General features: G+C 45.4%; 1 protein-coding gene across 1 annotated transcript in view; it reads left to right on the top strand.

Moving 5' to 3' along the window:
* FZD3 (frizzled class receptor 3) overlaps positions 1-25,126 on the top strand; it is a 172,341-nt gene extending 147,215 nt beyond the window's left edge. Inside the window, exons 5-7 of the mRNA XM_078649903.1 lie at positions 3,174-3,322; positions 6,767-7,000; positions 15,677-25,126. Coding sequence (XP_078506029.1) covers positions 3,174-3,322; positions 6,767-7,000; positions 15,677-15,905 — 612 coding nt within the window. The 3' untranslated portion in view covers positions 15,906-25,126. The remainder of the gene's footprint in view (positions 1-3,173; positions 3,323-6,766; positions 7,001-15,676) is intronic.
* The last annotated feature ends 820 nt before the right edge of the window (positions 25,127-25,946 follow it).

Here is a 25,946-nt window from a genome sequence, read left to right as displayed (position 1 = left end):
TACTCGTAAAAACCAAATTGATGGCTGAACAGGAAATAAGTTATTTGTTCTCCAGGGCATCATAACGTTGATCTGCTACACTGTGATTGGTAGTTTTGGATTGGTTTAATTTTGAGCCTGATGATGTTGTTTCTTTATTTTACTTTGTTCGTTGTTTCTTTATTTTACTTTGTTCGTTGTTTCTTTATTTTACTTTGTTCCTTGTTGTGTGGCTTTTGCTGGCTGCTTATTAATACTGAAGAAAGAAAAATGCATTATCCTCACCTCCGCATAGATTCTAGGCATCATAGAATCTATGATGCATAGATGTCTGATTATAAACTGGCTTACAGTGAATCAGACCTAATTTTATTATACAGGAGATATTGAGTTTTATGATCTCCGGTATTAAAATGTATCCAGAGGGCACAGTTTCCACCTTTACGATGTAGGTAGCGTCTATGGTTGACAAGTTTGAAAACATGAAAGGACACGAAGGTTTTAAGTATTATGGGGCCTTCAGGAAGGCTAAAATTAATTGAGATCCCTCATGAACTGAATATGGGCCACATGCATGGCAGGAAAAAAGGAAGCGTCTGAACCATAAAGAGCACCAGGCACTGCAGAACCCAGGGAACGAAGAATGCATAGGAAAAAACGACCGGATCCTGGAAAATCAAATAAGTATGTGACCAATAGAGGTGAACCTAGCTGTGGAGCGTTGTATTAGAGGGGACCGTACTGTGGAGAGTGGGACGGGGGCGGGAATAGGGAGGGAGAGGAGGAGTTTAGACGAAGAGTGATGGGATGAACCCTGCACAAGGTGGAGGTTAGAGAATGGTTTACAGAGAGGAGTGCAGGGGGTATGTGTGCCGCCAGCCTGCATGGGTTAACGAAAGACAGGGTGTGGTGGGAGTTTTTGTCATGCAGAGTTGTTAGGGCACCAGGTGGCAGTAGAAGCAGGGAAACTGCCAGGGAGGTGGTCACATGGGGATGAGGGATAACTAAAGGAGGGGGGCTGGAGGGAACCAGCAATTGGTTGGTAATTGATGGGAGCATCCTTAGCAGGCCTAGGTCACCAAAAAGCAAATAACTTCTGATATGGGTAGTTACATTTCTAAATATTACAGGCCGTTGTTTTATGTTGCTTTAGATAGTAACACACTAACCTAGGAACAAGTATCAGAAATGAGGGAAAAGCACAACAACATGATATCCAGCCCCCCAAGTCCGTGTACCGGTTCTGGTTATTGTTCTCTCTACTGTGACAAACACTCAACACAGAGAGCAGGAAGTAGCAGATGCATAAGGAGTCAATCCATGCTTCCACACTCAGTGAGAACAGCATTGACATCTCACAAGAAAACACTTCGGTTTTGTACCTGAGCTGAGAGGGGCTTGAGGATAAAAAATACCTTATTTTTGTTCACATGAATTATGAACTGCAAAAAAGCATGGATGAAGGAGTATAAATATTGCTGGTGTGTATTGCAGATATAGATATTTAATGGTGGAATCGCCCGCAGAGGTCTGATGTAAGTCAATAATTGCACGAATTAATAACACTCGTTGGCAAAGCCTATGATGTATAATGCTTGGAGGGGGCTGGGGCACACACAGGGCATGCACACAGCGTAGCATAGCTATAGACATTCATTTTCACAACGTGTAACAGACTTGAGACAAATGACAACATACATACAAACCTATATCAATGAACACAGACCAGTTATCATCCATACCCTTCTGCTGCTTGGGGCAGAGATCAGTGTGCATTTTCCGGGCTCATGATGATGTGTAACAGGGCGCACAAATTGATGCGCATTGGGGGCAGAGTTTGATGCACATCAGGTGAGCACAGGGCAATGTGCACTATGACAGCGTAGGGCAATAAACAATAGGGCAGCACGAGTGATGCATAAGGGAGCACTGGATGCGGTGCATCGGGGAGGGGGTTGTGGGAGGCTAGAAGGGGGGGGGAAGAGTACTGTGCCCTGTGCATCAGTGGAGCATTTCAGGGATTCCAACCAAATGCTTCTAACAATGCCCTCATCTAAAGGCAGTCACATTAAATGTGACTCCGTCTGCTAGAGGTGTACATCTCTCAAAGAGTGTCATAGTTAGTTGCATAATTCGTGTTCGCTGGTTGCGGTCACTTCTGTGGTGTGGTTGGTATGGTTTGAGTAAGGACACTCAAGGAATGTCTGTCTGTGAAAGGCATACTTCCTTTGGTGAATCTTAAATATAACTGTTTTTGATTTTGAAAATAGTTCATTTTCTTGACGGACTTATCCTGTGTTTGTGAGTATTTTGCAACTATTGTAAGCGTCTCCTTCCTGTCATATTTTCTCTTCATTGTAGCCTGCTACACATTCTGCACTACTCTGATCTGGACTTTTCTTCAGTCTTAAAAAAAATTATCCAGGATATTCATATTGCAAATCTGAAAACCGTAATAAGACCCAAACCCTACTTACTGAGTGTTAGTCTTTCCACATCCTGCCATCCTTCCAACCACCCATCGAGGTGGCACACTCTTACTTTACCGCCAGGAGCACACTTTATGAAGGAGCACATTGTGACTCAGAGCCCAACACCAGCCCAACAGAACTGCTTCATTAACCTGAAAAAGGTTTTAAAATTCAACACCTTCCCGATTGTTCGCACAGACTGGAGCTGGAATAGTAAATTATACTATTCCAACATCCAGCGCCCCACCCTCGGCAAGTCGTTGTTCTGACTTGTGGAGTAATGGTATGCAGAATCACAACGCGGTCGTTGTAACGACCGCGTTCTGATTCCCTGCGGGGAGAATTGCAGCGGGATATCATACATTCCCATGATAGTATATCCTGATATATATTTAGGAATTATATTTCTTTGATTAGTTTCTATTTCCGACTGATGAATACAGTAGAATGAAAAGCCATTTCAACTTTGTTGGGGCTTTCTCATGAACACTTAATAAGCGCCACCTTAGAAGGTATTCTTGTGAACCTACCTATGTGTTCATGCAGCCCTCCATGTGTCCGGGGTTACACTAGTCAGTAATGCTTGCATTTGCCAATATAACTGGTTTCACTCGCTACTTGAACCCTGGTCTGAACTGCATGCTTACCTGCATTGTTACAGCTATTCATGTAATGCCATCTGAGAACTCAACGTTTCTCCTTTACTGTTTTCACCTTCTTCAGGTCACTCAGACAAGTCGGCCGGACCTCATCCTCTTCCTGATGAAGTACCTCATGGGCCTCATTGTTGGGATTCCTTCTGTCTTCTGGGTTGGAAGCAAAAAGACCCTCTTCGAATGGGTCAGCTTTTTTCATGGACGCAAAAAGAAAGAGTAAGTGCAACTGAGGCTCTGTGTAGCTATAGTGAAGTTGTGAAAAAGGTAGTAGTGGCTTGTCCACCCCCAGCCTAAAAAGTTGCGTAAAGACTTTAAAAGTCCCAATCAATATCCTCTCAAGATGATCATGTGAAAAAAAGAGTTCAGCAAGTATTATCCAATTACGAGCAAGTGCTTAGCCTTTTTTTAGGTCTCGCCCTGGAATTAGCATCCAAAGGATGCTTCCAGGGACGGAGACGTATAGTCAGCTGTCTCGAGGGAAGGACGGACGAGAAGGTGCACGAGCGCAGTCCAGGCTGGATTGGTGTGCGCGAACGCGCACGTTCCGTCCTGCGCCGCCCTCCCAGCCTACCGCGCATGCATGCATGCACACAGACAGACACAGACACAGACACACACACACACACACACACACACACACACACACGTCGCAGACAGACACTCGCTCACACACACACCCCCTCCCCCACAGTCACACACACGCACTCCAAGACACATACATACACGCACGCACACACACACACACACACACATACACAGGCCGCCCCCCCCCCCCCGCACGCACGCGCGCGCGTACATGCTCCCCCCCCCCCCTCCCCCCGCCCGCCGCTCAGCAACGCACTCACCGGCTTCCTCTCCTCAGCTGCAGGGCCCGGCATCAGGACTCTTCTTCCCTCCTTCGGCACCGGGGCGCAGGGTAGGCTCCTGCCTGCTCCGGTGCTCCCAACACGGCTCCAATCGCGGCTCTTCCGTGGGAGGCGGGGTAGGCTCCCGCCCTCCTACTTCCTGTTTCCGGGTGTCGCGCCGGCCTGCCTGACTTCCTGGTCGCAGGCCGGCGGCGTTGCGCGGTAACTTGTTTCTCTTTATAAACCGGTGTGTTGAGATTTGAGTCTGCCAGCAGAATAAGATGCATAGATCACTTTACCAGCACCAGTTAATATGAGCTTTATTATCAGTATTACACTTCCTTTGGAATCGAATTTTTTTACTGCTAGTTTACACTCAGGTGCAACATGAACAGGAGAGACTCCTTGTCTAATTCTTAATCTTTTCCTTGAAAACCATCAAAATATAATTAAGGGGGCACCCTTTTAATACATTCAAGTACACTGACAAAATCAATTATGACCGCCCGCAGCCCCGAACCTGTTCGCTGGAGCCTCGGCGAGCGTGCTATTGCCGGAGCCATCGGCTGCTTGGCTAGACACACCAACGTGGTTAAATGTATATTCATCAATAGATATGGAACACGTAGACATTTACCACTTCCGTATTTATATCCTTTCCACCAATCGGGTACCCTATTTGTGAACACACGTCCAAATTGCGCGCCACAACAAGGCTGTCCCATGACTCTGTACGACCAATGACGGCAATAAATACCATCTGATCCTTATTGATCGTTACCGCTGGCAACGGCTCAGTGCAGCCCGGGGTACTGACTGACAGGTGAGTGTTTAGTTTTTCGCTAGCACCTACTCTGCGTTTTGAGACGTTATAGTGCAGAAAACCGTCTACCATCTTTGCATGACTATCTGAGAACTTATTTCTGGTTTTTGTTGTATAAAAATGTTGCGAGCGTGCTCTTTACATGCATGTTCATTATTAGTGTATGCTGTTGAGACAGGGGCGTCATGGTCCCCATTTTGGATTAAAGATTTTAAAACTTCAGTTCCACTCTATAGTAGGGTAGCAGATTAGCTTGCTACACCACTGCTGTATTTTTTTTACACATTATAGTATCAACGATGAGAGGTTTATTACCTCCGTCCATGCCGTTCTTACAAATTCGGCATACAGCTTGTAATCACTTACGTTTAGGCCGAAGAGAGTAACTTTGTGAACAGCTTTACATATTGTTTGACTGCGACAGGTACGCATGCCGCTCTATTTTACAGAGATGCAAACCTGTTACCGTCTGTAGACCGCGTTGCCGTATTTCCTCCCTCGGTACTTTGGTTATTCTGAGTAGAACATACTAATGTCAGAAGGTCTAATATAGTATGAGAATTGCGCACGTGTAGATTTCCTAGCAGGCCTTGTGTATGATAGTGAGGGGATAGTTGTGTACTGAGATGCCCCTCTAGCAGTGGTCATCCATAAAGCATTCCCTCGTCGTCAACTACAGCTGGCCGATACAATTTTGAAACACCGTTCGTTCTTGCAATTACAGGAGCTGCTGCTGCAGTATTCCTGATTATAGAGATGTATTTTATAAACATGCATCATATTTAGGAGAGGACATTTAGACTCCATACTTAAGATAATCAGGCGCTGCCCAGCTTGGTGCTGCTCCTTAATTTCTGTTTCATTTATCCTTGTACGTTTTATTTCCTCAATGTCAAAGTAAAAATAAAAAAGTGTGAAGATCCTGAAACTCGCAATTTGAAGAAATTCTGTAAGTTGTTCCATAGGTCAATGATGCAGTGCAGGCTTGTTTTTTCATTGCTGCGTTGCAGTTTGCTTACTTTTTGTGTGACACAGCTGCAGACTGAAAAATGTGAACCTTCCACGTCCCAAGCCTGAAAGATCTACAGCAGTAGCCAGTAGAACAAAATATTATGTTCAAAATCTTGACGTCAATAACAAGACTTTTAAAATGTAGTATAATACACGTAATAGAAAAAATTAAATACATGCTCCCATGAGTATTGCTGGTAGCTGACATGTAATGTGTTTAGATAGTTTAGGGAATCTGTCTTTTAATATTTTAGTAGTGGCCACTTAGGAGCTGGTGATTTCCTCTGTTACATTTTGTAATGCACGCCTTAATTCGATTTCTGGGACATTTTGGGGGACGGGGCGGGTGATTGTGTTCCCTTCGGTCAATAACAGCATCATTTTTCATTGTGCGTTAAAGAAGTATGTATTTTGCAGTGGGAAAAAAACTGAACATGTATTCAGCATTTCGGAAAAAAGTGACCTACCTTGTATTGGGTTTATATGTCCCTTTTTATAAAAACAAAACGTAACTACTGCAAAAAAAAAAATAGCCAATGCCATTTACAATACTAAAAGCTCAAACTTTGCCTAATGCGAGACCTATTGCATTGCAAATGCTTGTTATTTGTATGTCAACTTGTACCCTAAGCGGGGCTAAACTCTGCAGTGCAAAGTTTGTTTGATTATTTTTTGTGTGGTTTTTTTGGGTGTAGGTAATAAGTTTTAACCTGTTGCTAATTTCTGCCCTGATACGATGAGCATGAACTGTGCAGCTGATATTTGTTGACATGCATTCTCTGCTAACATCCACATGACTCCTTGCTAAGTACAGCAGTTTACAAGCTGAAGAATGACTTATTTCCTGAGATCTTCCCTTTTCTCTTCACTTCAGAAGGCAGACTGCCAATTGTATTGTCCTGTGAGGCTCTGAGCACAGTTTATTACAGATTTTCTTTAACACTCAAGCATTGACCGCCCCAATGATCTTTTTCCTACTAGTGTTGCGAACGAGAGCCGGCAGGTGCTGCAGGAGCCGGACTTCGCCCAGTCACTTCTGAGGGACCCAAATACACCCATTATTCGGAAGTCAAGAGGAACGTCCACTCAAGGGACCTCTACACACGCCTCGTCTACCCAGCTGGCCCTTATGGATGATCAGAGAAGCAAAGCAGGCAGCGTCCACAGCAAAGTGAGCAGCTACCACGGCAGCTTGCATCGCTCACGGGATGGCAGGTAAGCTTGGTCTAGAGTCGCTAGCTACTAGTGTCCACCCCATCACTGCTCCACATATAGGGGAGCATTTACGAAAACAGTTTTAAAAGTTCAGATGGAGCTCTCCTCTGCACCGGACTGTACTTTTATGACTTTTCCATATTCACCAACATTCGCCGGAGTCTGCCTGAAAATCTGCGCCAGGCACAGGGTTCCAGATCCACACTTGGGATAGTCAAGTGACTTTTCCAGAGTCGGCCTATTCCCATTGTGTGGCCAAGTTTGCACTGGGGAAATAAAATCCTTTAAGCAAATGCATACTTAATATTTTTCTCTTAAGAGAGAACACTTCCCTTACACCCTCGGGTATCACATGTACTAGTACCTCCTCTTGATTAGTGTGGGTTCTGTAACATAGTGTATGTACTCCATATACGAATAAAAACGATCTTTCACCTAGGTGGGTGTCACAAGCTGCCCTTTATTCATATAAGGAAATAGAGCTCCTTGCTACAGAGTGGGCTTCTATGCTGTTTCGCTGACTACAGGGCAAAAGCTGGGCTAACAAGAAAAGTTTTTTTTATTTTTTAGAGTTTAATATAGTGCGAACTAGACCCAAGACATCGGGTATCAGAGCACTTTACATGAGCACCAGTTTTGTTACATGAGGACACATTTATTTGTTTGTTAGGCACAGGGAGATTAAGTGATTTGCCCAGATTCACAGGATGTTAAGTGTTGTTGCCGAGACTCGAACTCGGTTCCCCAGCTTCGAGGTCGACCGCTCTAGCCGTAAGGCTACATCCTCTTCCCTCCTCTACTTATTAACTGCTTAATTTGTGGAGTGCTGCAGTGCTTAATTTGTAAAATAATAAGTGTTTGGGCGTGGCCAGCAACATGGCCGTGTAGCCACAAACTCAAGGCTCCGACAACCCGCACAAAATCCGGTCTCAAATCCTGTCCTTTTCTTGCCATCCAACCTGCACACAATATTCCTGAATAAGGAGGCCACACAGGAGACAGAGAAGCCACAGATACACTCACCAGGGAGCCAAGTGTCCTCATGCAGCCGCTTGGGTCTGGAGCCGAGACCGAGCCCCGGCTGAGCAGAGAGGCGGCGCGGGGAAGCCGGAGACACCCACAGCTCGAGCGGAGAGAGCTGGTGCCTTGCACACTTTGACACTCCAGATAGCTGGGGTGACAGGTAAAACAGATCTCAATCATCCAGGGAAACATATGAGACTTCACTCATGCTGGTTCTTTGGACTGTCTCGCATACAGTTAATTTAGTGGTATTCAGCTCGTGCTATTGAGCCTGGGTCAGGCTTTACCCTTCCTGTAACCCATGAGCATTTCTCACAAGGACATGTGAGTCTTTCCCTTTGCTGCCACTGTTCAACCACCGAAAGTCCTGTTCCAAGAATATCTGACCTTGCATCTGGTGAAAGTACGCAACAGACCCTGAAGCAGGGTTTGTAGTTCAACCAAGTTGTCACTCACATCTGGGGTGACCCCCGGGCATGGAGGCAAATTGAGGACAATGACTGTAAAAATTCAGGACGAAGGGTCAAAATAAATACAGGACAAAAGCTCCGAACAATCAAATGTTAATTTTATGGACACATCTCAGGAGGTAATGCACTCATTTGAAAGTCAGTAACTAGACAGCCGACACAAGAAGTCAGAACAGGTTTATGTTCTATGTTTTGTATAATATATAGCAGTATTTTGAAAGCATTCACTGGCCAGGACTAAAGTTTTTTAAGGAGATAGATGCTGCCAGCCAGACGCTGTAGAGAGGACTATTAGCTTTCTATCTCCCAAAAGTTCCATTAATGTAAAGGTGTTAACTCATCTCCACGAGACACCCTGTCTGAACCCTCCCAGAGCCGGAAATGGTCACCATTGAAAGTGAAAAATGTTATGTTATGTTAAGGCCGTACTTTTAGAGCGCACGGCTGCCCAAAGGGGCGTCCCGGCGCTTTGGCAAAGAGGCCTGAGATCTACAAACACAAAGGGAAGCAGCACTATTGTCACAAAATTACACAGAAAAGAGCAGAGTCTTCAGCTCTTTCCTGAAAGCCAGGAGGTTCGTAGCTTTGCGTAGAGGGAGAGGGAGCTCGTTCCAGCATCGGGCTGCCGCAAATTGAAAGGATCGTTCTCCCATCCGAACACGCTTAGCCGGGGGCACCTCCAATTTAGCCAAATCGGCAGATCGTAACACCCTCCGCGGCACATAGAAAGCAATCCGCTTCCTAATATAGTTGGGACCGATGGAGTGAAGGGCTTTGAAGGCCAGCGTAAGAATTTTAAATCTGATTCTCTTAGAAATAGGCAGCCAATGCAGCCTATTCAGAAGCAGTTGAGCGCTGGCTCTCCTTGGCAAGCCGAAGATAGCTCTGGCCGAGTTTTGGACAATTTGCAGTCTGGCCAAAAGATACTTGGGCAGACCTGCAAAGAGCGCATTAGCGTAATGTAACCTAGATCCCACTAACGCCTAGACTACTGTCTTCCGGTATTGTAGGGACAGCAGAGGAAGAAACTTCCTCAGCATCTTGAGGATGCCAAAACATTTCCCGGATATCCCCATGATATGGGGGCTAAAAGAGAGAGCATCATCAAACATCACTCCCAGATTTTTCACTTGGGAAGATGATTTCTCAGGGGGAAACATATCCTGGGGCCACCAGGACTGCCAGCCCGGGTCAGGAGCACAGCCGAAGAAAAGCAACTCAGACTTATCCGAGTTGCACTTCAGGCTGTGTCTCTGAAACCACGCAAAGACTGCGCTCAAACAGCACTTAATCCTGTCGCCGTCAAAAGCCTCACCTTTGCTGCAGGTGAACAAAAGCTGGGTGTCATCAGCGTATGAGATGACCCGGGCCCCATAAGCCTCCGCTACAAGCGCCAGAGGGGCCATATAGATATTAAATGTGGTGGGGCTCAGAATGGACCCTTGAGGAACCCCAACCTCTAGCGCTTGCATTTCGGCGGAGAACGGGGGAGCCCAGATCACCTGCCGGCGGTCCGATAGGAAAGAGTGGAACCAGTCCAACACCGTCCCCCGCAGGCCGATCTCCCTGAGTCTTAAAAGGAGACCAGCATGAGGGACGGTGTCAAAGGCCGCCGACAAGTCCAACAGGACTAACATAGCCTTACCCCCAAGATCGAGCGTCTCCCTGATGGCGTCGGTCACCTCCACGAGGGCCGTCTCCGTGCTGTAGTTCGCACGGAAACCAGATTGAGAATCATGCAGAATGTTATTCTTCTCAATAAAGGTGGTAAGTGTGAGTTGAACATGCTTCTCAACTACCTTCGCCAGAGCAGGGAGGAGGGAGATCGGTCTATAGTTAGCCAACTGCAGCGGGTCTAACTGAGGCTTTTTGATAAGCGGCAGAATGAGTGCATGTTTCCACTCCCGCGGCACCACTCCGGAACTCAAGGATAGATTGAGCAGGGGGTTCAGCAAGTTGTTAAGTGCCGGAGCCACCCTGCCCAAACATCTTGCTGGACATACGTCCAGAGGCGAGCCAGATTGAAGCCGGGTCAGTAGCTCCAGGGAGGTTGCGCAAGTCATTTGCGGAAAGACCGATAGTATGGGTTCACTTTCGGCTTCTGAGGATGGTACCTGTCCGTTCTGGGCGAAAGCATCAGCTGCCCCAGATAAGTCCACAGGGGGAAAGGAGTCCTGAATGGTTTGGATCTTTGTGACAAAGAAGTCTGCAAGCTGTCTTATCCACCCTTCTGTGTGAGAGTGTGGGAGAGCTCCTACGGCAGGGTCTGCAAACTCCTTGACAATTCTAAAGAGTTCCCTACTCGTATTGTCCGCTCGATCAATCCTACGCTCAAGGTATTCCTTTTTGGCTTCAGCAATGTTTTTGTGGTAGCCTTTAATGGCCACACGATATTTAGATTTCTCCAATGGATCATATTTACGGCGCCAAAGACGTTCCGCCTTTTTACAATCTTGACGCATGGAACGTAATGTGGCCGTAAACCAAGGAGCAGAGTCGTGGCGGGGAGCAGTTCTCGTGAGCTTCACAGGAGCCAGCTCCATGAATCTCGTTCGAAGCCATTCCTGAACCAAAATCAGATCAGTTTCTAAGGTCCCTGTCAAATTACAGGGGTGTTGGCAGAGAGCGTCGGATAGCATATCCGCTGTCACTAGGTGAAAAGCTCTGGATTGACGAGACACCTCCTTCTGTATTCTTTGCCTAGGCCTAGTCTCATAAGACATAACAAATTTTATTAAAAAATGGTCAGACCAAAGGACTGGAAGCGGCGGAGATACTACTATCGGCGCCGTGGAAAAAAGTACATCTAACATATGTCCTTTGACATGAGTGGGGCTATCAATAAAACCTTTGAGTCCCAAGGTTGCAGTTATTTCCCGTAGTTTTGACGCATTAGCGTCGGATGATGAATCCAAATGTAGGTTTAGGTCACCCAACAGCATACAGTGCGCAGAACGCAGACAGGGTACAGAAAGAGCTGCCTGCAGATCCTCAATAAAAGTACCAATCGGGCCAGGAGGTCTATATACAAGAATCCCGGTGCACGTCTGGGAGGACGAGAGGTTGAGTGTGAAGCCTAAAGCTTCACAACCTACAATGTTCTCCACAGGAAAAGAGGAACAGCCCAAGGCCTTATCCACTATCAAGGCCACTCCTCCTCCTCTACCCCCTATTCTGTCTTTCCTCAAGATGGTGTAGTTAGGCGGCAGAGCACAGGCAACATCTGGTTCGGAGCCTGCCCCTAACCATGTCTCCGTTAAAAATAGACATGACATATCGGAATTAGCAAGCAAGCTCCAGATATCCGTAGCATGACACGCCAGAGACCTTGTGTTCAAAAGAGCACAATGATGGTTCTGGGTGAGAGGAGGACGAACAGGAGTAGGCGAGTCCAAAGGGCGCCATCCACAGGTGGGACAGCCTTTCCCCAGAAGACGTCGTCCGGGGAATAAACATTTACACCCCAATGGATGAGCGCGCAAGGATGTCAAAACATCCGCGCTGTAAGACAGCACCCCGGAAAGTCGTGCGCGACACATCCCCCAAACAAACAGTTAACCCTGCTATGCCTGTAGCGTCGTCCAGAGTCCCGCCTCGAACGCCTCCGAGACGCTGACGAGCGCAGACGGGCAGGACTCTGGCACGACTCAGGCGCAGGGAGGGCGCGACCGCTGCGCGCGACCGCTGCGAGTAGGGTGGGAGCTTTAAGTAGGACTCCCCAAGGGCGTGAGGAGCGCTAGACCGCTCCCTCCTGGAGTGACTCGGTGTCCAGCCCATTCCAAGATGGCGCCCGTCCTCTGACCACCGCCCGGGAACCGGACCCGCGAAAACGCGGTGAGAATTCCTTTATGGTGCAGGTAAGGGGCCCTGAATGGCGCGGTTAAAATCAGGGGATAATTTAAAGCAGAAAAATAAATTAAATACAAAAAAGGAGAATTTAAAAGAGAGTGCTGCGCGCTAAGCGTTTTTGACCAGCAGAGCGTTGTAAGGCTAAAGCATCAATGCCGAGGGCTTACCGGCAAGTGCTCGCCTTAAGTAGGACTCCCCAAGGGCGTGAGGAGCGCTAGACCGCTCCCTCCTGGAGTGACTCGGTGTCCTGCCCACTCCAAGATGGCGCCCGTCCTCTGACCACCGCCCGGGAACCGGACCCGCGAAAACGCGGTGAGAATTCCTTTATGGTGCAGGTAAGGGGCCCTGAATGGCGCGGTTAAAATCAGGGGATAATTTAAAGCAGAAAAATAAATTAAATACAAAAAAGGAGAATTTAAAAGAGCGTGCTGCGCGCTAAGCGTTTTTGACCAGCAGAGCGTTGTAAGGCTAAAGCATCAATGCCGAGGGCTTACCGGCAAGTGCTCGCCTTAAGTAGGACTCCCCAAGGGCGTGAGGAGCGCTAGACCGCTCCCTCCTGGAGTGACTCGGTGTCCAGCCCACTCCAAGATGGCGCCCGTCCTCTGACCACCGCCCGGGAACCGGACCCGCGAAAACGCGGTGAGAATTCCTTTATGGTGCAGGTAAGGGGCCCTGAATGGCGCGGTTAAAATCAGGGGATAATTTAAAGCAGAAAAATAAATTAAATACAAAAAAGGAGAATTTAAAAGAGCGTGCTGCGCGCTAAGTGTTTTTGACCAGCAGAGCGTTGTAAGGCTAAAGCATCAATGCCGAAAAATCAAACCATGGATCTGTTTCTCTTAGTGAAGACCTGTCTGTGCAACAGATGGTGTGACAAGAAGGACCTTCACTCTACATTGCTGTAGTGAGTGACACGTTTATGCCCTGAAGAAGCTGGTTTAGTCAGTGCTCAACTGAGGCATGCACTCCACGTGTTGGTGCCGGCGGCATTGCCTGCAGTTCGCCCTTTGCAGTGCTGTAGTGGATGCCCTGCATTACTTTTTGTACCACTGAGAGTTTTTTAAAAAGTTAAAAGTACAAATGCTAGCATGTGTTGTTTGCTACAAATCAACGCTAGTTAAAAGTATCACATATAGTGAATGCTCATTGAGACTCTTTTTAGGACACATTTGGTTAGTGTGAACCCGCTCCAGCACTGGGGCATATTGTTAATAATATTAGATTGAGGTGTAGAATTTCAATGGCTGTAAAAAAGAAAAAGCACTGACATCATGTTCCCACAGTGTAAAGTAAGACTGTTTGGAACCATCACTGTTATTGCAATATGCAATGCATGGCTTTTTTTCCTGGGCCTGATCCAGGGTACACACCTGGATGTTGGTAGTCTGAGTAAAACCACCTCCCAGGGTTGGTTAGATCTCGCATATGCACTTCAAGAGTTTTCTAGCTTCTTACATTGTACAGAATGGGCCATTTTTGAAACTGAAGTCATTGTTTGGATATATTTATTGTGCCTTTAAAGTAAAGTAAAGTCCACATTTGTAAAGCGCACAATCACCCGTAAGGGTCTCTAGGCGCTGGGGGGCCGTCGGGAAGATTAAGCGAGCTATTGCCCAGAGTCACATGGTGCTGGGCTAACCTGCCGCCGGAGCCGGGGATCGAACCGTGGTCCCCAGATTCCAGCGTCAGTCGCCCTGGCCGCGGCGCCACACCTCTTCCACATGTGGTTGCATCCAATGACTGCCACTTGCAGGTCTTCCTGGGCTAAGGTTTGTGGTTCGGACAGCCTATGTTGAACAAAGGCTTTAATCTGCACTTGGCGACAGTCCGATATGGCCGCTTCAGATATGCTGGCCTCATCTGGTTCTGCAGGCATTCTGAGCAGTCCTCCATTTGTTTATTTTCCCTCATTAATGACCTGGTGCTACATTTAGATACAGAAGTGTGGTTGTCCTCGCCTGGTGTGTGCTGAACCACTGACCTCTGTTGGCTTCTAGATGCCAAGCCATTTACCCTGCTATACCTCCTCACATATATACTTGAAGCAATGCAAATAACATTGAAAACTGAAACGAATCTGATTCAGAATTAGTGGATCACCTTTAAGTGTTATCTCCATATTGATGGCACTTTTATGATATCTCTACATAGTAACCTTGCGTGGTCTCACACAGTCATTGAACAACAGCAGTCACTAAATCGACCACAGGCGATTCTGGGATCCTTTAAGAAAAGCTTCACCATTACCTTTATAAGGGCCAGCGGGTTCTCTTGCTCTGAAACCGCAACGTAAACCACAGTGGCTGGAAAGAGAGCCATTTTCTCAAACCCACACTGGAGACTTGAGGTACAGGCATAAAGTTCACCGTTGACCATTGAATAAGGCACACAACTGGGAGTCGAGCAATTCAAGATTAGCAAAAATTCCATTCTTATATTAGATTATAACTGTACCAACAGCTAGCGGATTTACATTCCCATGGTGTCCAATGTTGTGTGCAAAGAAATAATCAGTGACCCATGGCAACAACCCAGAGAGGGATAGTCTTGGTGATACTCTTAGTGGGTCAAACTGCCCTTCATCTGAAAGTGAAACACAAGACAGGACTGCTTCCTTTTTATAGGCAAGTTAAGGATAATAACAAACCGAGTTTTTTCTTTACATAATGCTTGCTTTGATAAACTTAAGTTTAATGTTGTTCCCGAATAGACCTTCTTGAATATCATATATTCGAAATATGATACATAAACCATCATCATTACTAGAACATAGCGAGTTTGGGACACAGAGGGGCGTACTGAGGGAGTTATATTTAAAATGTGTATATGTTCTTAGATATTACTGGACCTACAAGTGCCTTACAATTAGGAGCAACCCTTCCCTCCCATTTGGTGTTGATTTCGCAGAAACAGTGCACTTCATCAGGCCAAGGCATACTTTTACTCTTAGAACACAAGCCATCATTTATAGGTCACTAAATATGTTGGGCTCTAGTGGCATCAGACTTAACCAAACCACACACTATGCATTTAATGGTACATTGTGTGTGCATGTGAGGTGCTATGGAACACAACCTCTCCTACTCCCAGACTTACGCATAGTACGCTCTCTGTGTGACGAGTCCTAAATTATCGGCTGAAAGTAAAGGCAGCAGTCTCTAGCAAAGGCAGATTTTACCTGACTTTGATTTCCAGCCCATTGATAATTCTATATCCGTTTACTAATTCTGAAATTGTGAGTGTGAAATATGATTGTTTTCAATCAAGATCATTGTGTATTTTCAGAATATTTTGAAAGTATAGTGTTAATTGCCACCTCTGTTTTGTCTCTTAGATACACACCTTGCAGCTACAGAGGACTTGAGGACCGGCTACCCCAGGGCAGCTTATCGCGACTAACTGATCACTCTCGGCACAGCAGCTCCCACAGACTTAATGACCAATCACGGCACAGCAGTATGCGGGATCTGAGCAACCCAATGGGCAGCATAACCCATGGCGCCACCATCACACATGGCACTAGCATGAACCGGGTCATCGAAGAGGACGGTGCCAGTGCTTGAACTGCTTTTATATTCAAGAGACTGGAATGGCTCTTGTTTATCCACCACGTCGACTGCAGAGGCAGAAAGCTCAGTATTAGTCCACCTCTTCTGGCCTTGTGCCCTGCACGTTCAGGTGCATCTTGAAGAAGAAGTTGGCCTTGTGTTTTTTGTCAATTGAGGAATTGTCATCAGCACTGGATTTAAGATTTGAGAAATCGTGAGAAATGTACCAATAACTGTCAAATAGATACCTCTTGGTATTTGTCTGGTGCTCTGATGCGTCCTATTCCCTTCATATTGGAGTGAAACATTCAGGCGAAAAACCAAAATGTTTTTGGTTGTTTATACACTGTTGATATCCAGGGCGAGAAAAGCTGGTATAGGAACCTTAAGCCGGAAACAAACTGTCTCAGCCTTGGCTTTGTTTGCTGTGAACTGTCTCAGATGAATGAATAGATACAGTACTATGCATGGACATAGGAAGCACCAGGCGAGGGTAGGAGCCGGGGAGTCTCAGATCAAGTAAATGCACTGTAAATAGAGATTGTAAAAGTCTGGGCTTTTATGATAGGAATACTTTAAATAGGTCCTTCGTGGTAAGCAGTCCTTCGCTAAATATTGGACTGACAACTGCACTGAGGTTTGGGACTCCATCCTAGGTTTTCTCTTGGTCAGCGCTCGGAATTGTCTTGCCTTCTGTACTTAGTACGCACTGTTGTTTGAATAGTCCGGTACCGTCCTGCCTGGAGTACAATGCACTTCTTTCATTTGACAGCTTGAGAACCTGCACTTCACTGCGACATACAGTGCTGGGGCATCTCATGAGAAAGCTGGGGCTCTCGGATAGTAAGTACTCATACTTCTTGCTTTCCGTTGTAAGCCCTGGTCCACACCTTCATATTGACATGCGGATTGTGTCCAGTAATTTCGGTGCTGGAGATTTCTCTCTACATCAATAGGAAGTTACTTGGCTTCTCACATAAACTGTTGGGTGAACCTAACATACAATGCACAATATACAGTGAGTATATACGTTCTCAGATGGGTAAAACCATGAGCTTGGAATCCCTCAGTGTAAAATCCCCGCCTCCGCTCACCCACCTACCTGTCTGTCTGTTTTATTGTCCTGCTGTATGTCTGATTCCTATAATGTGAAACACTGTTTTGTTTCCCGTAAAGCAGAAGTTCTAGGTTTATGCATGGATCAGAATGAAAGCGTTTCTATTGAAACCCCAAGCAATGTACAAGTCAGCAGGAAGCTTGGTCCCATTCTGCGCTGAGACTAGTTCAGGTCTGCTTGATCCAACTGGAAATGATTGCCTTCCGTCCTTTATCCTGAAATTGTATGTTCATAAACTCCTCTATCGTATGTTATTGCTTTGGGCATCCCAGCGTTCCTCATTGGATAGCTCCAAAAGATTCGGAATGTGGTATCTTGCCTTTGGATGCCCCATGAAACTATATGTAAATATATTTCCTGTGGGACTCCTAAAGGCAAGCTACCGTATTCTGCGATATGCCTAATTTGCCTCCTTGCTGTAATTTTAAATCACAGTGTATTCACGGGGTCTGCCAATGCAAAGGGACACCACCTTTCAAGGATAAATTCCACCACTATACTATTTCACGGGTACATGGTTCATCTTGGGGGGTTGCTCACGTGGCTTTTATTGCCAGAGACCCCTCTTTCTGCAACCCTCTCCCAGCTACACAGACACCCCACCCCGACTTCATAACGGTAGGCTGCCTTCATGGAACCGGTGGATATTTAGTATTCGATTCACCATAACTGATTATTAGATGACTCTAATAATGTTAAGTTTTGCATTAAGGTTCAGATATCAGTCCGACCCACAAGTGTTAATATAAATTTAAATCATAATGCATCTGGCAATTTCAAATTTCAAAACTTAGTTCACTCATTTAATAACATTCTTAGATTGTACATTTATTTGTCTCCCTATGCTCCCTGCTGCAAAGACGCAACAGCCACCGAAGCGTGTGGCTGCATACTTCATAGATTAGACCGATAGGATTTGGGGAGGTACAGGAGTTTTTCATGCACCGCTTAATGCCACAAACTAATCAGCAAACCACTTTGCCAAGTCTCGTTTCTAAGTAGTGCGCCTCAGATAAACAGCAGGGCCTTGCTCATTATGAAGACGCTTGAAAAAGGCAACAAGGCATCAATTGAAGCGACACAGGGCAAAGTGTTTTGTTTTTTCCTGTCTCTTGAACCTGCTGATTTTCGTCAACAGTGAAGAAAGAAAACTGAAAAAGCAAAGCTAAATTAGTGTTTTGCTTACTTGTACAACAGTGGTTTATTGCTTTCTCAAAACACAATTGTATTGAACCCCTCAAATCTACACAAAGTCCTTGAAAAGAGACTTGAACCCCTCAAATCTACACAAAGTCCTTGAAAAGAGACTAGTAATCACCTTGTGACAATTCGCGTACTCCCCATTTCCCACACTTTAGGGCCACATGAAGTGATGACCAGAACATTTCTCACATTCCAAAATCTATGGGTCCTAAAATAAATCTCTGTATTTCATAACTATTTCACTTCGTAATATCAGAATTTTGTTATGTGATGTGCTTTATGTATGTAAGCTTTGAACTGGCAGTAACTATTCCTGGAAAACAGTAAAAGAAAATGAGTTTTTAGCACATGAAGAACTAGACCAAACCGTTTTACACGTCCCTGCTCATGTTGTAAACTCAGAACATAAATCAGATATGAAATAAGGCACAAATCTTTTTTGTACCATGATGTTTTTGAGCTGGTTTCAGCTGCAATTCAAGCTCACTAGCCTATCAAGGACCAGTAGTACACTAGATGTATTCATTGGCTCTGCTGATTGTAATGTTATTGTCTGCAAGCCATTGTGACTTTTGTATCCCCAGAAGCAGCATTTCACAAGTCATATATACATTCTTCATCTTGTCTTTCCTCTTTGACCCTTTGCAACCCCTTCTGGAATGTTTTAATGGGAAGGGCGAATCATGGCAATGGCAAGTTCCCTCCCCACACAAGGGAGAACAGACACTAAGGCAATTGGGGCACTTTAGTGTTGAAATATTTAGGTTACAGAATGTTATCAATTGAAAAAGATCAAAATGTGAATTCCTGCTATGCACGTTTTACGCAATGAAATACATATTTTGCTAAAAATGTCTTTCTTTATGAGATATACGTTTGATGGTATCATAGACTAGGTCCTATATTGATAAAAACGTGTTAGCAACCTTGACAGACCAAACCACCATTCAGGAGTAGACCTGGAACCTTCCCATGTACAAGTTCTCAGAATTTCTTTTTGAAAGCTCTTTTTAACTCCCTTCCAGAAAAGCATAGGTTATGCTGTCTAGGTAGGAGTCCAGTGTTTGGATGGATGTTGTAACCTATAAATAGACCCAAGTATTTTACTGTTAGTAAAGGTTATGAGGATGCAGTGAAATCTTGTTATAAAGATTGCACATAAGAGAAGACCACAGAGCCTCTTGCCCACAAGCAGACATTTATTTTCTATGTCCCAGTCTCCAGTGGTTCAAGTTGCCGATGGCGCCAGGTGGGAATAGAAAAGGAATCATTCCATTAAGTAGTTTAATTTCGTAATTGATGAAAATCATGCAATTCCAAGATGGTGCTTAATATTCTTGTTTGCACATGGCAGTAGCAATAGACTTTGGTGGCTGCATTGAGTTGGTACTTTTTGGTACTACCTCCTTCCCCATGCTGATCTATGTGCATATGTGAACATGTTTGGGAGCCCAAGAATCCAGGCTTTCACAGGACTTGTTACTCCTTGCAAGGCTGCAGCCCTGAAACCTAGTTTTCAGGTGCCATCGCTTCATACTGTAGGTAATATTCTTGCTGTATGCGTCTTCTTAGAGAAACCCCTTAAAACATTCTTTCCTTTTTGGCAGTTGCATATGATTTTGCAAAGAAGGCATGATTCATTTTACTTCACTTCCTGAGGCGGAAGCCAGGAAGGTCAGAACCGATTGCTCAGTTTAATTTATTTTTTAAATTGGATCTGTTAGAATATTTTAAAAATTCGACTTATCTCACTCTAAGTCGCACCATCGCGCTCCCCCACGCACAGCCGAGGAGGTGCTCGCGTTGGCGTGGAACGGACGATCTGTGGCCGCCATCTTGAGAGAGGTGGGGGTTAGCGGTCTAGCTGCCCTGCCCTCACGCTCTCACTAGTATAAATGACACCACTTACACGGACGCACAGCGGACGCGCCGCAGGCGCGCCTAAGGCAAGCCCGTCAGTGCCTGTCCGCGACCGACCTTGCCGAGGGGCCACAACCCCTGGTATATCGCCAAAAGATACCCTCAGGTATAGTGCCTTGACCTTGCAGAGTCTGGCAGGCCCCTCAGATCCAAAATGTAGGCATTCAATTGACGTCTCATCTGGATCGACCGGTTGCTCCCAACGCCACTTCAAATTCTACACTGGAAGGGTAACAGCCCAACCCCCGGACCCCCCCCCCCTCCAAAAATCTATCTACTAAATTGCCGCTCGATGGCTAAAAACTCAACTGAACTTCAACTGCTATTAGGAGATCTTGACCCAGATGCCTTATTTCTTACTGAGACTTGGCTCCAGCCCGAGTCAGATCCAACTGTTGTTCAAACTCTACCCCCATGTTACCTAATCCGTAGAGCGGATCATAAAACTGGTAGAGGGGAATGGTTAGCCATAATTTACAAGTTTCAATGTCGCTTTTCCACAGAGGACCTCCCAGACTGTGAAAATATGGATTTTTCTCTAAAATTCTCGCCCACTAATACCTTCCTTGGCCTCCTGCTCTACCGCCCTCCAGGCCCTCTTGGCCAATTTATGAGCGCACTCCCTACCACCGTTGCCAATTTAGCCCTCTCCCCGCCCAACTACACGATTTTAGGTGATCTTAATATTCATTTCGATGACCCCACAGATAACCAGGCAAATGAACTCGTATCTAACTTATCTGCCCTACAAATTACCCTGCAGGGTACCGCTCCCACTCATATTAAAGGTCATCTTCTGGATGCTGTGTTTAGCAACTCCCGGCTTCTCCAGTGTAATCCCCGATATCTCTCCCTTGGACCGACCACTCACTAATTCCACTCAACTGGCCCTCCTCCGGAAGCACGTCCTCCCTGAACGTCGCAAAGTCACATAATAGAAAATGGCTGAATCTTTGTGCTGGTGATTTGTCCAACCTCCTAGAGAACACCCTACCACCTTTTAATCCAGACCCAGAGAGAGCAAACCTCAACTTTAACCTCTGGATTCTAAACTCCTTAGATACTCTAGCCCCCATAAGAATCACTCATAAGAGATCAAACCGTCGGCCCGCACCATGGTTTTCCCCAAAACTTAAAGAGCTTAAACAAAATTGTAGGAAGCTAGAAAGGAGTTGGAGACTGAATACCACAGGAAAAATTTAAGTTAGCCATTGTGAGGCAATAAGGAAATATAAGGAAGAAATAAAAACTGCACAAGCTGCTTTCTATGAAAAAAAGATCTGTGCAGCAGAAAACTCCCCATAGGAAATTTTCCGAATAGCCAAATCTTTGATCACCTTACCTCAAGAAATTCCCAATCAGGAAGATGCTCCTCCTAGATGCAACAGCCTTGCGGAATTCTTCCATCCAAAAATCGAACTTATCACCCGCCCCTTCCAGTTTTCCCAGGACGTTGCCGGTAAAACTAACACCAGGAGCCCTCCCTGCTGCTCCCTTGCGGAATTCCCTTTATTAGATGATGACTCCTTGAAAGCAATTATACCCAAAGTAACCTTGGGCTCTCCTTTGGACCCTGCCCCCCCCTCCCCTGATTCCTCTCCTTGGTCACTAATACAATAAGCCCTGCCATCCAGACCACTATAAATGCCTCAATCTCGGTGGCTACGGATCCCCTTGAATGGAAACGGGCCTCAGTGAAGGCTTAGCTGAAAAAACCAAACTTGGACCCTACCAATCTGTCTAACTATCCACCCATATCCCTCCTTCCCTGGCTTAGCAAGATAACGAAAAACATATTAACTCTGTCCTAGTCCAATATCTTGAAACAAACCACTTACTCCATACGTATCAGACAGGCTTCCGGCCTCGTCAAGGGACAGAGACGGCTCTTCTGGCCGTGACTGAAGAGGCCCGAAGACTTATGGGCCAAGGCGGCTCAGCGGCGATCATCTTGTTGGACCTCAGTGCCGCTTTCGACACTGTGGACCACAAGATCCTGCTGAGTCGGTTGAAAAGTCTGGGAGTTACCCAGTCAGCACTCTCCTGGCTACAATCATTTCTCAAAGACCGGGTCTTTCAGGTGTTCGAAGATAATGTCTTGTCGGACTGCTGGCCGCTTGGCTGTGGGGTTCCCCAGGGCTCCTCCCTGAGCCCCACACTTTTTAATGCTTACATGGCGCCTTTGGCCGAGGTTGTCCTACCATTTGGAATATAAATAATAACCTATGCTGATGACCCCCAACTGGTGGTATCCCTGAACCACCCAGAGGGTGGATCGTGCTCCTTTGGCAGCCGCTTAGAGGCTGTAGCCGATTGGATGTAGCTTTCCCATCTAAAGTTTAACAGCGATAAGACTGAGCTCATGTTTTTGGGCAAATCACCACCCACCCTATCTTCACAGATATGGCCTACCTGTCTAAATCCTATGCCCAGCCCAAAACCGCAGATTAGGAGTCTCGGCATGTGGCTTGACAGCTCCTTGTGCTTCGGCCATCAGGCCACCATGTTAGCTGCAACTTGCTATGGCTTGCTTAGGATGCTCAAGAAGATCTTGCCCCTACTTTCCTTCGCCGCCAGAAGGATTATGGTACAGGATCTGATCTTATCACACCTTGATTATGGGAATGCACTGTACCTGGGCGCCCCACAGTCCACCCTCCAAAAACTCCAGGCGGCTCAGAATAGTGCAGCCCGCCTTCTGCTCCAAATTCCCCGTAGACAATCAGCCAACCCACTTTGAGGACGCTGCACTGGTTCCCCATCCGTGCCAGAGTTCAGTTCAAATCCTTGTGTCAAGTCCACAGAGCCATGTGGAAAACCGGCCCAGCCATCTTACATTCTCTTATTACGCCCTATAAACCCCTCAGGAACCTTCGGTGTAGCTCAGCCTTTCTCGCCACTACCAGGAAGGTCCGCCGGGCCAGGTGGGGCGGCCGATCTTTTTCCCTGAATGCTTCCAATTTGTGGAACTCGCTGCCTCTTTCTCTGCGCAGCGAATCAAACATCTTGATCTTTCGCAAACTTCTTAAGACTTATCTTTTCTGCAATCTCCCTTGATCCCTTGTCCATCTTCCTGCAATCCATAAGCACTACGAGGCCTTAGGGTAGAATGCGCTCTATAAATACAATTTTCATTTCATTTTCATTTCATTTCATTTCCCGGTCCTGTGTTTTTTTTTTTTTTGGTGTAAATAAGGAGGCTTACACTAAAGTCATTGCCATGTTTTGTGCTTCGACATTGCAGCATTTGCTGACTGCAGAAACTGATTAACTATGTAGGTTTTTCTAACTTTGATCCATACTTCAGAAGGACACTGTTGCCAGGCAGGGACATCTGACCCATTCTCAAACTTGTCAAGCAATTTCACCCTAAATGACCGGAATTTAACATGTACCGGCTAAAACAAACTTTCCAATGAGACTGTGCGTTTGCACAGTTATCCCAACAACTCTTTCTTAAGTGCATGTTGGTGAAAAGCCTCATGAGGCTTGAGCCATGGAAAGACTTCTGCTGAAAGGACTCCACAGACTGTTTCTTTATCATGTTCTTTCATGGGCTATGAACGGGTTGTCCTCCCGAATAAAGGATTGTCACTTGAACCCCTACAGATGCCAATTGGGCTGTTGATGGTGATATAACATGCTGCGTCCCTTAGTTATCTATTAATTCCTCAGACTAAAAAAATTCTAAGCGCAGCCAACTCACAGCCCACTAGTCTGGTTCCTTAATCTTCATGTAGGAGTCATGTTACCCTCAACATAAGACTATGTTTGTGGAGTTGAGGCATTTAACACGATGCAACAGAAGAACGCTAAATGTACTGCAAAGTTCAGAGTAGAGTGGTTTTGGGAAGTCAGTTTCTTTTGTAGTGAATGGCAAATTACCCCTGATATTACCCAAAATTATTGTTTGAGGAAATGGCAAAAATTAAATTAAAAAAGTATCCCATTTTTTAGCAAAACAATTAGTGGCAAAACAGTTTGTCAAGAGCAGATGTGTTCATGAAAATGAACAATGCTCCAAAAATAAATTGATAGATTGATGGGGAAAGAAGTAGTTTGCTATTGTGGACCTAGGAAGGAAAAGAGTCTAATTCGCTTTAATGTATCATTTTTTAGGGGTGGAGGGGGGATTCAAAGTCCGTGGCCCAAAAAAATTTGCTCTACAGATCAGATAACATTTTATTTAATTACTTTGTAAGTCACGGGCGGGCCAATATCTGTTGTATTAGGCTTGCTTTATGCCCATCTGCCACACATGGCCATGCTGATGGGTATGTTCACCTGTTGCCTGGTCTTCATATCAATGCTAGAGACTGTCAAAACATGCTTATTAGCAATAGAAAGCAAAACAATCATGAACCAGAAAACCAAATTAGACAGCCAAGAAAGAACAAGGGACTTTGGTGAACAGGATACAAATATCAGGCGAAAGCTGCAGTGTTACGAAACGCATTTCCACAGTCTGTCAGGTTCATGCTTACCAATATAATGGTGCAGTGTAGGGCTTGATATCAGGGAAGACAGAAGGGACCCAACCTGCCTTTGTGGCCCAGCACCCAGGCTAACTAACACCCAAGACCCGTGGGTCAGGTAGGACTTGCTCACCCACCTTACATGTTTGTGTTCCTGCCTTTGTAATAGGAGGCTATTTTTAACCATGGGGGAGGCGTAAATACAGGGGAAGTTTACATTTTTGTGAAAATTGTATGTAGTAGTTACACTCGGTTAGCATGACCTTGTAGCTGGAAATAGCTGTCTTTTTTGTTGTTTTTACTTGCACTCCTCTCATATAGAACGTGTTTGTTTACAGTAGACCAATATCGGTTTTGTAAGATAATTGTAAAATATTTTTTTAGCACTTTAACTGTGAGTGTAAAAATTCTTACCATGTAGTTGATGTACATTTCAATTGTAGACACTGGATTTTTTTTTGTTTTGTTTTTTAAATAAATTGGATATGAAATAATTTATCTCCTCGTTGCCTTCTGCTGTACACATGTGAATAATAAACGTGTTTACACCTTGTTATACATTCACATCTTTTGTTTGAGAGGCTCCAGATCTTCTTGTTGGAGTGCTTTGCTTCGGTTGACAGCTGAATGCTGCCCGCCAAGTGCTCATTGCCTTCACCGGAGGGTAAACACAACATTGACACGAAGTCGTCATCAAACAGTATTGACCCAAGCGTTGCAGACCTTTTGAAGGAAAGCCAAGATCAATATTTTCCCCAAAGCCTTCTATTCTTTGATGTTACCTTCAAAACATATCCGTGTGTCTACTGGATCAATAAGTGGTTTAATACAGATGCCCTTGAGAAAGGACAACAGACTATGACTTAAATGTCTGTTTGCTGGAGTTAGCCGAGCTGAGTAAAGGTAAGTTATAAAGGTCTTTTTTATTGCTTCACCAATATGAAGATTAAAGGTCATTAAAGTTAAATGTCCTGTTTTCATTTGGTTCAAAATCCCTGACAATTCAATCCAAGCAATTATTAAATGCTTTTGTGCTTCATTTGTCGGTGCATTTTTGCCCTCGCATAAAGACCTCAAGACAGAAAGAATCCAAACACATAATAACTTTCAGGACTCTAGACCCCAGAGGACTGAATCAGAATGAAGAATTGCATGTCCATCTGTGATAAAAGCATAATTCTGACTGGAAATAAGAACTGAAACACAAGAACAGTAAAATAGGAAGAGCCCACTTGAGGGCCAAAAATGCACCGACAAATGAAGCACGAAAGCATTTAATAATTGCTTGGATTGAATTGGCAGGGACTTTGAACCAAATGAAAACAGTAACCGGTATTCACT

This window comes from Lissotriton helveticus, chromosome 6 (assembly GCF_964261635.1).
Source record: "Lissotriton helveticus chromosome 6, aLisHel1.1, whole genome shotgun sequence".
NCBI classification, from domain to species: domain Eukaryota; kingdom Metazoa; phylum Chordata; class Amphibia; order Caudata; family Salamandridae; genus Lissotriton; species Lissotriton helveticus.
The sequence above is the reverse complement of the archived record's forward strand: the minus strand, read 5'-3'. Positions and strand labels throughout refer to the sequence as shown.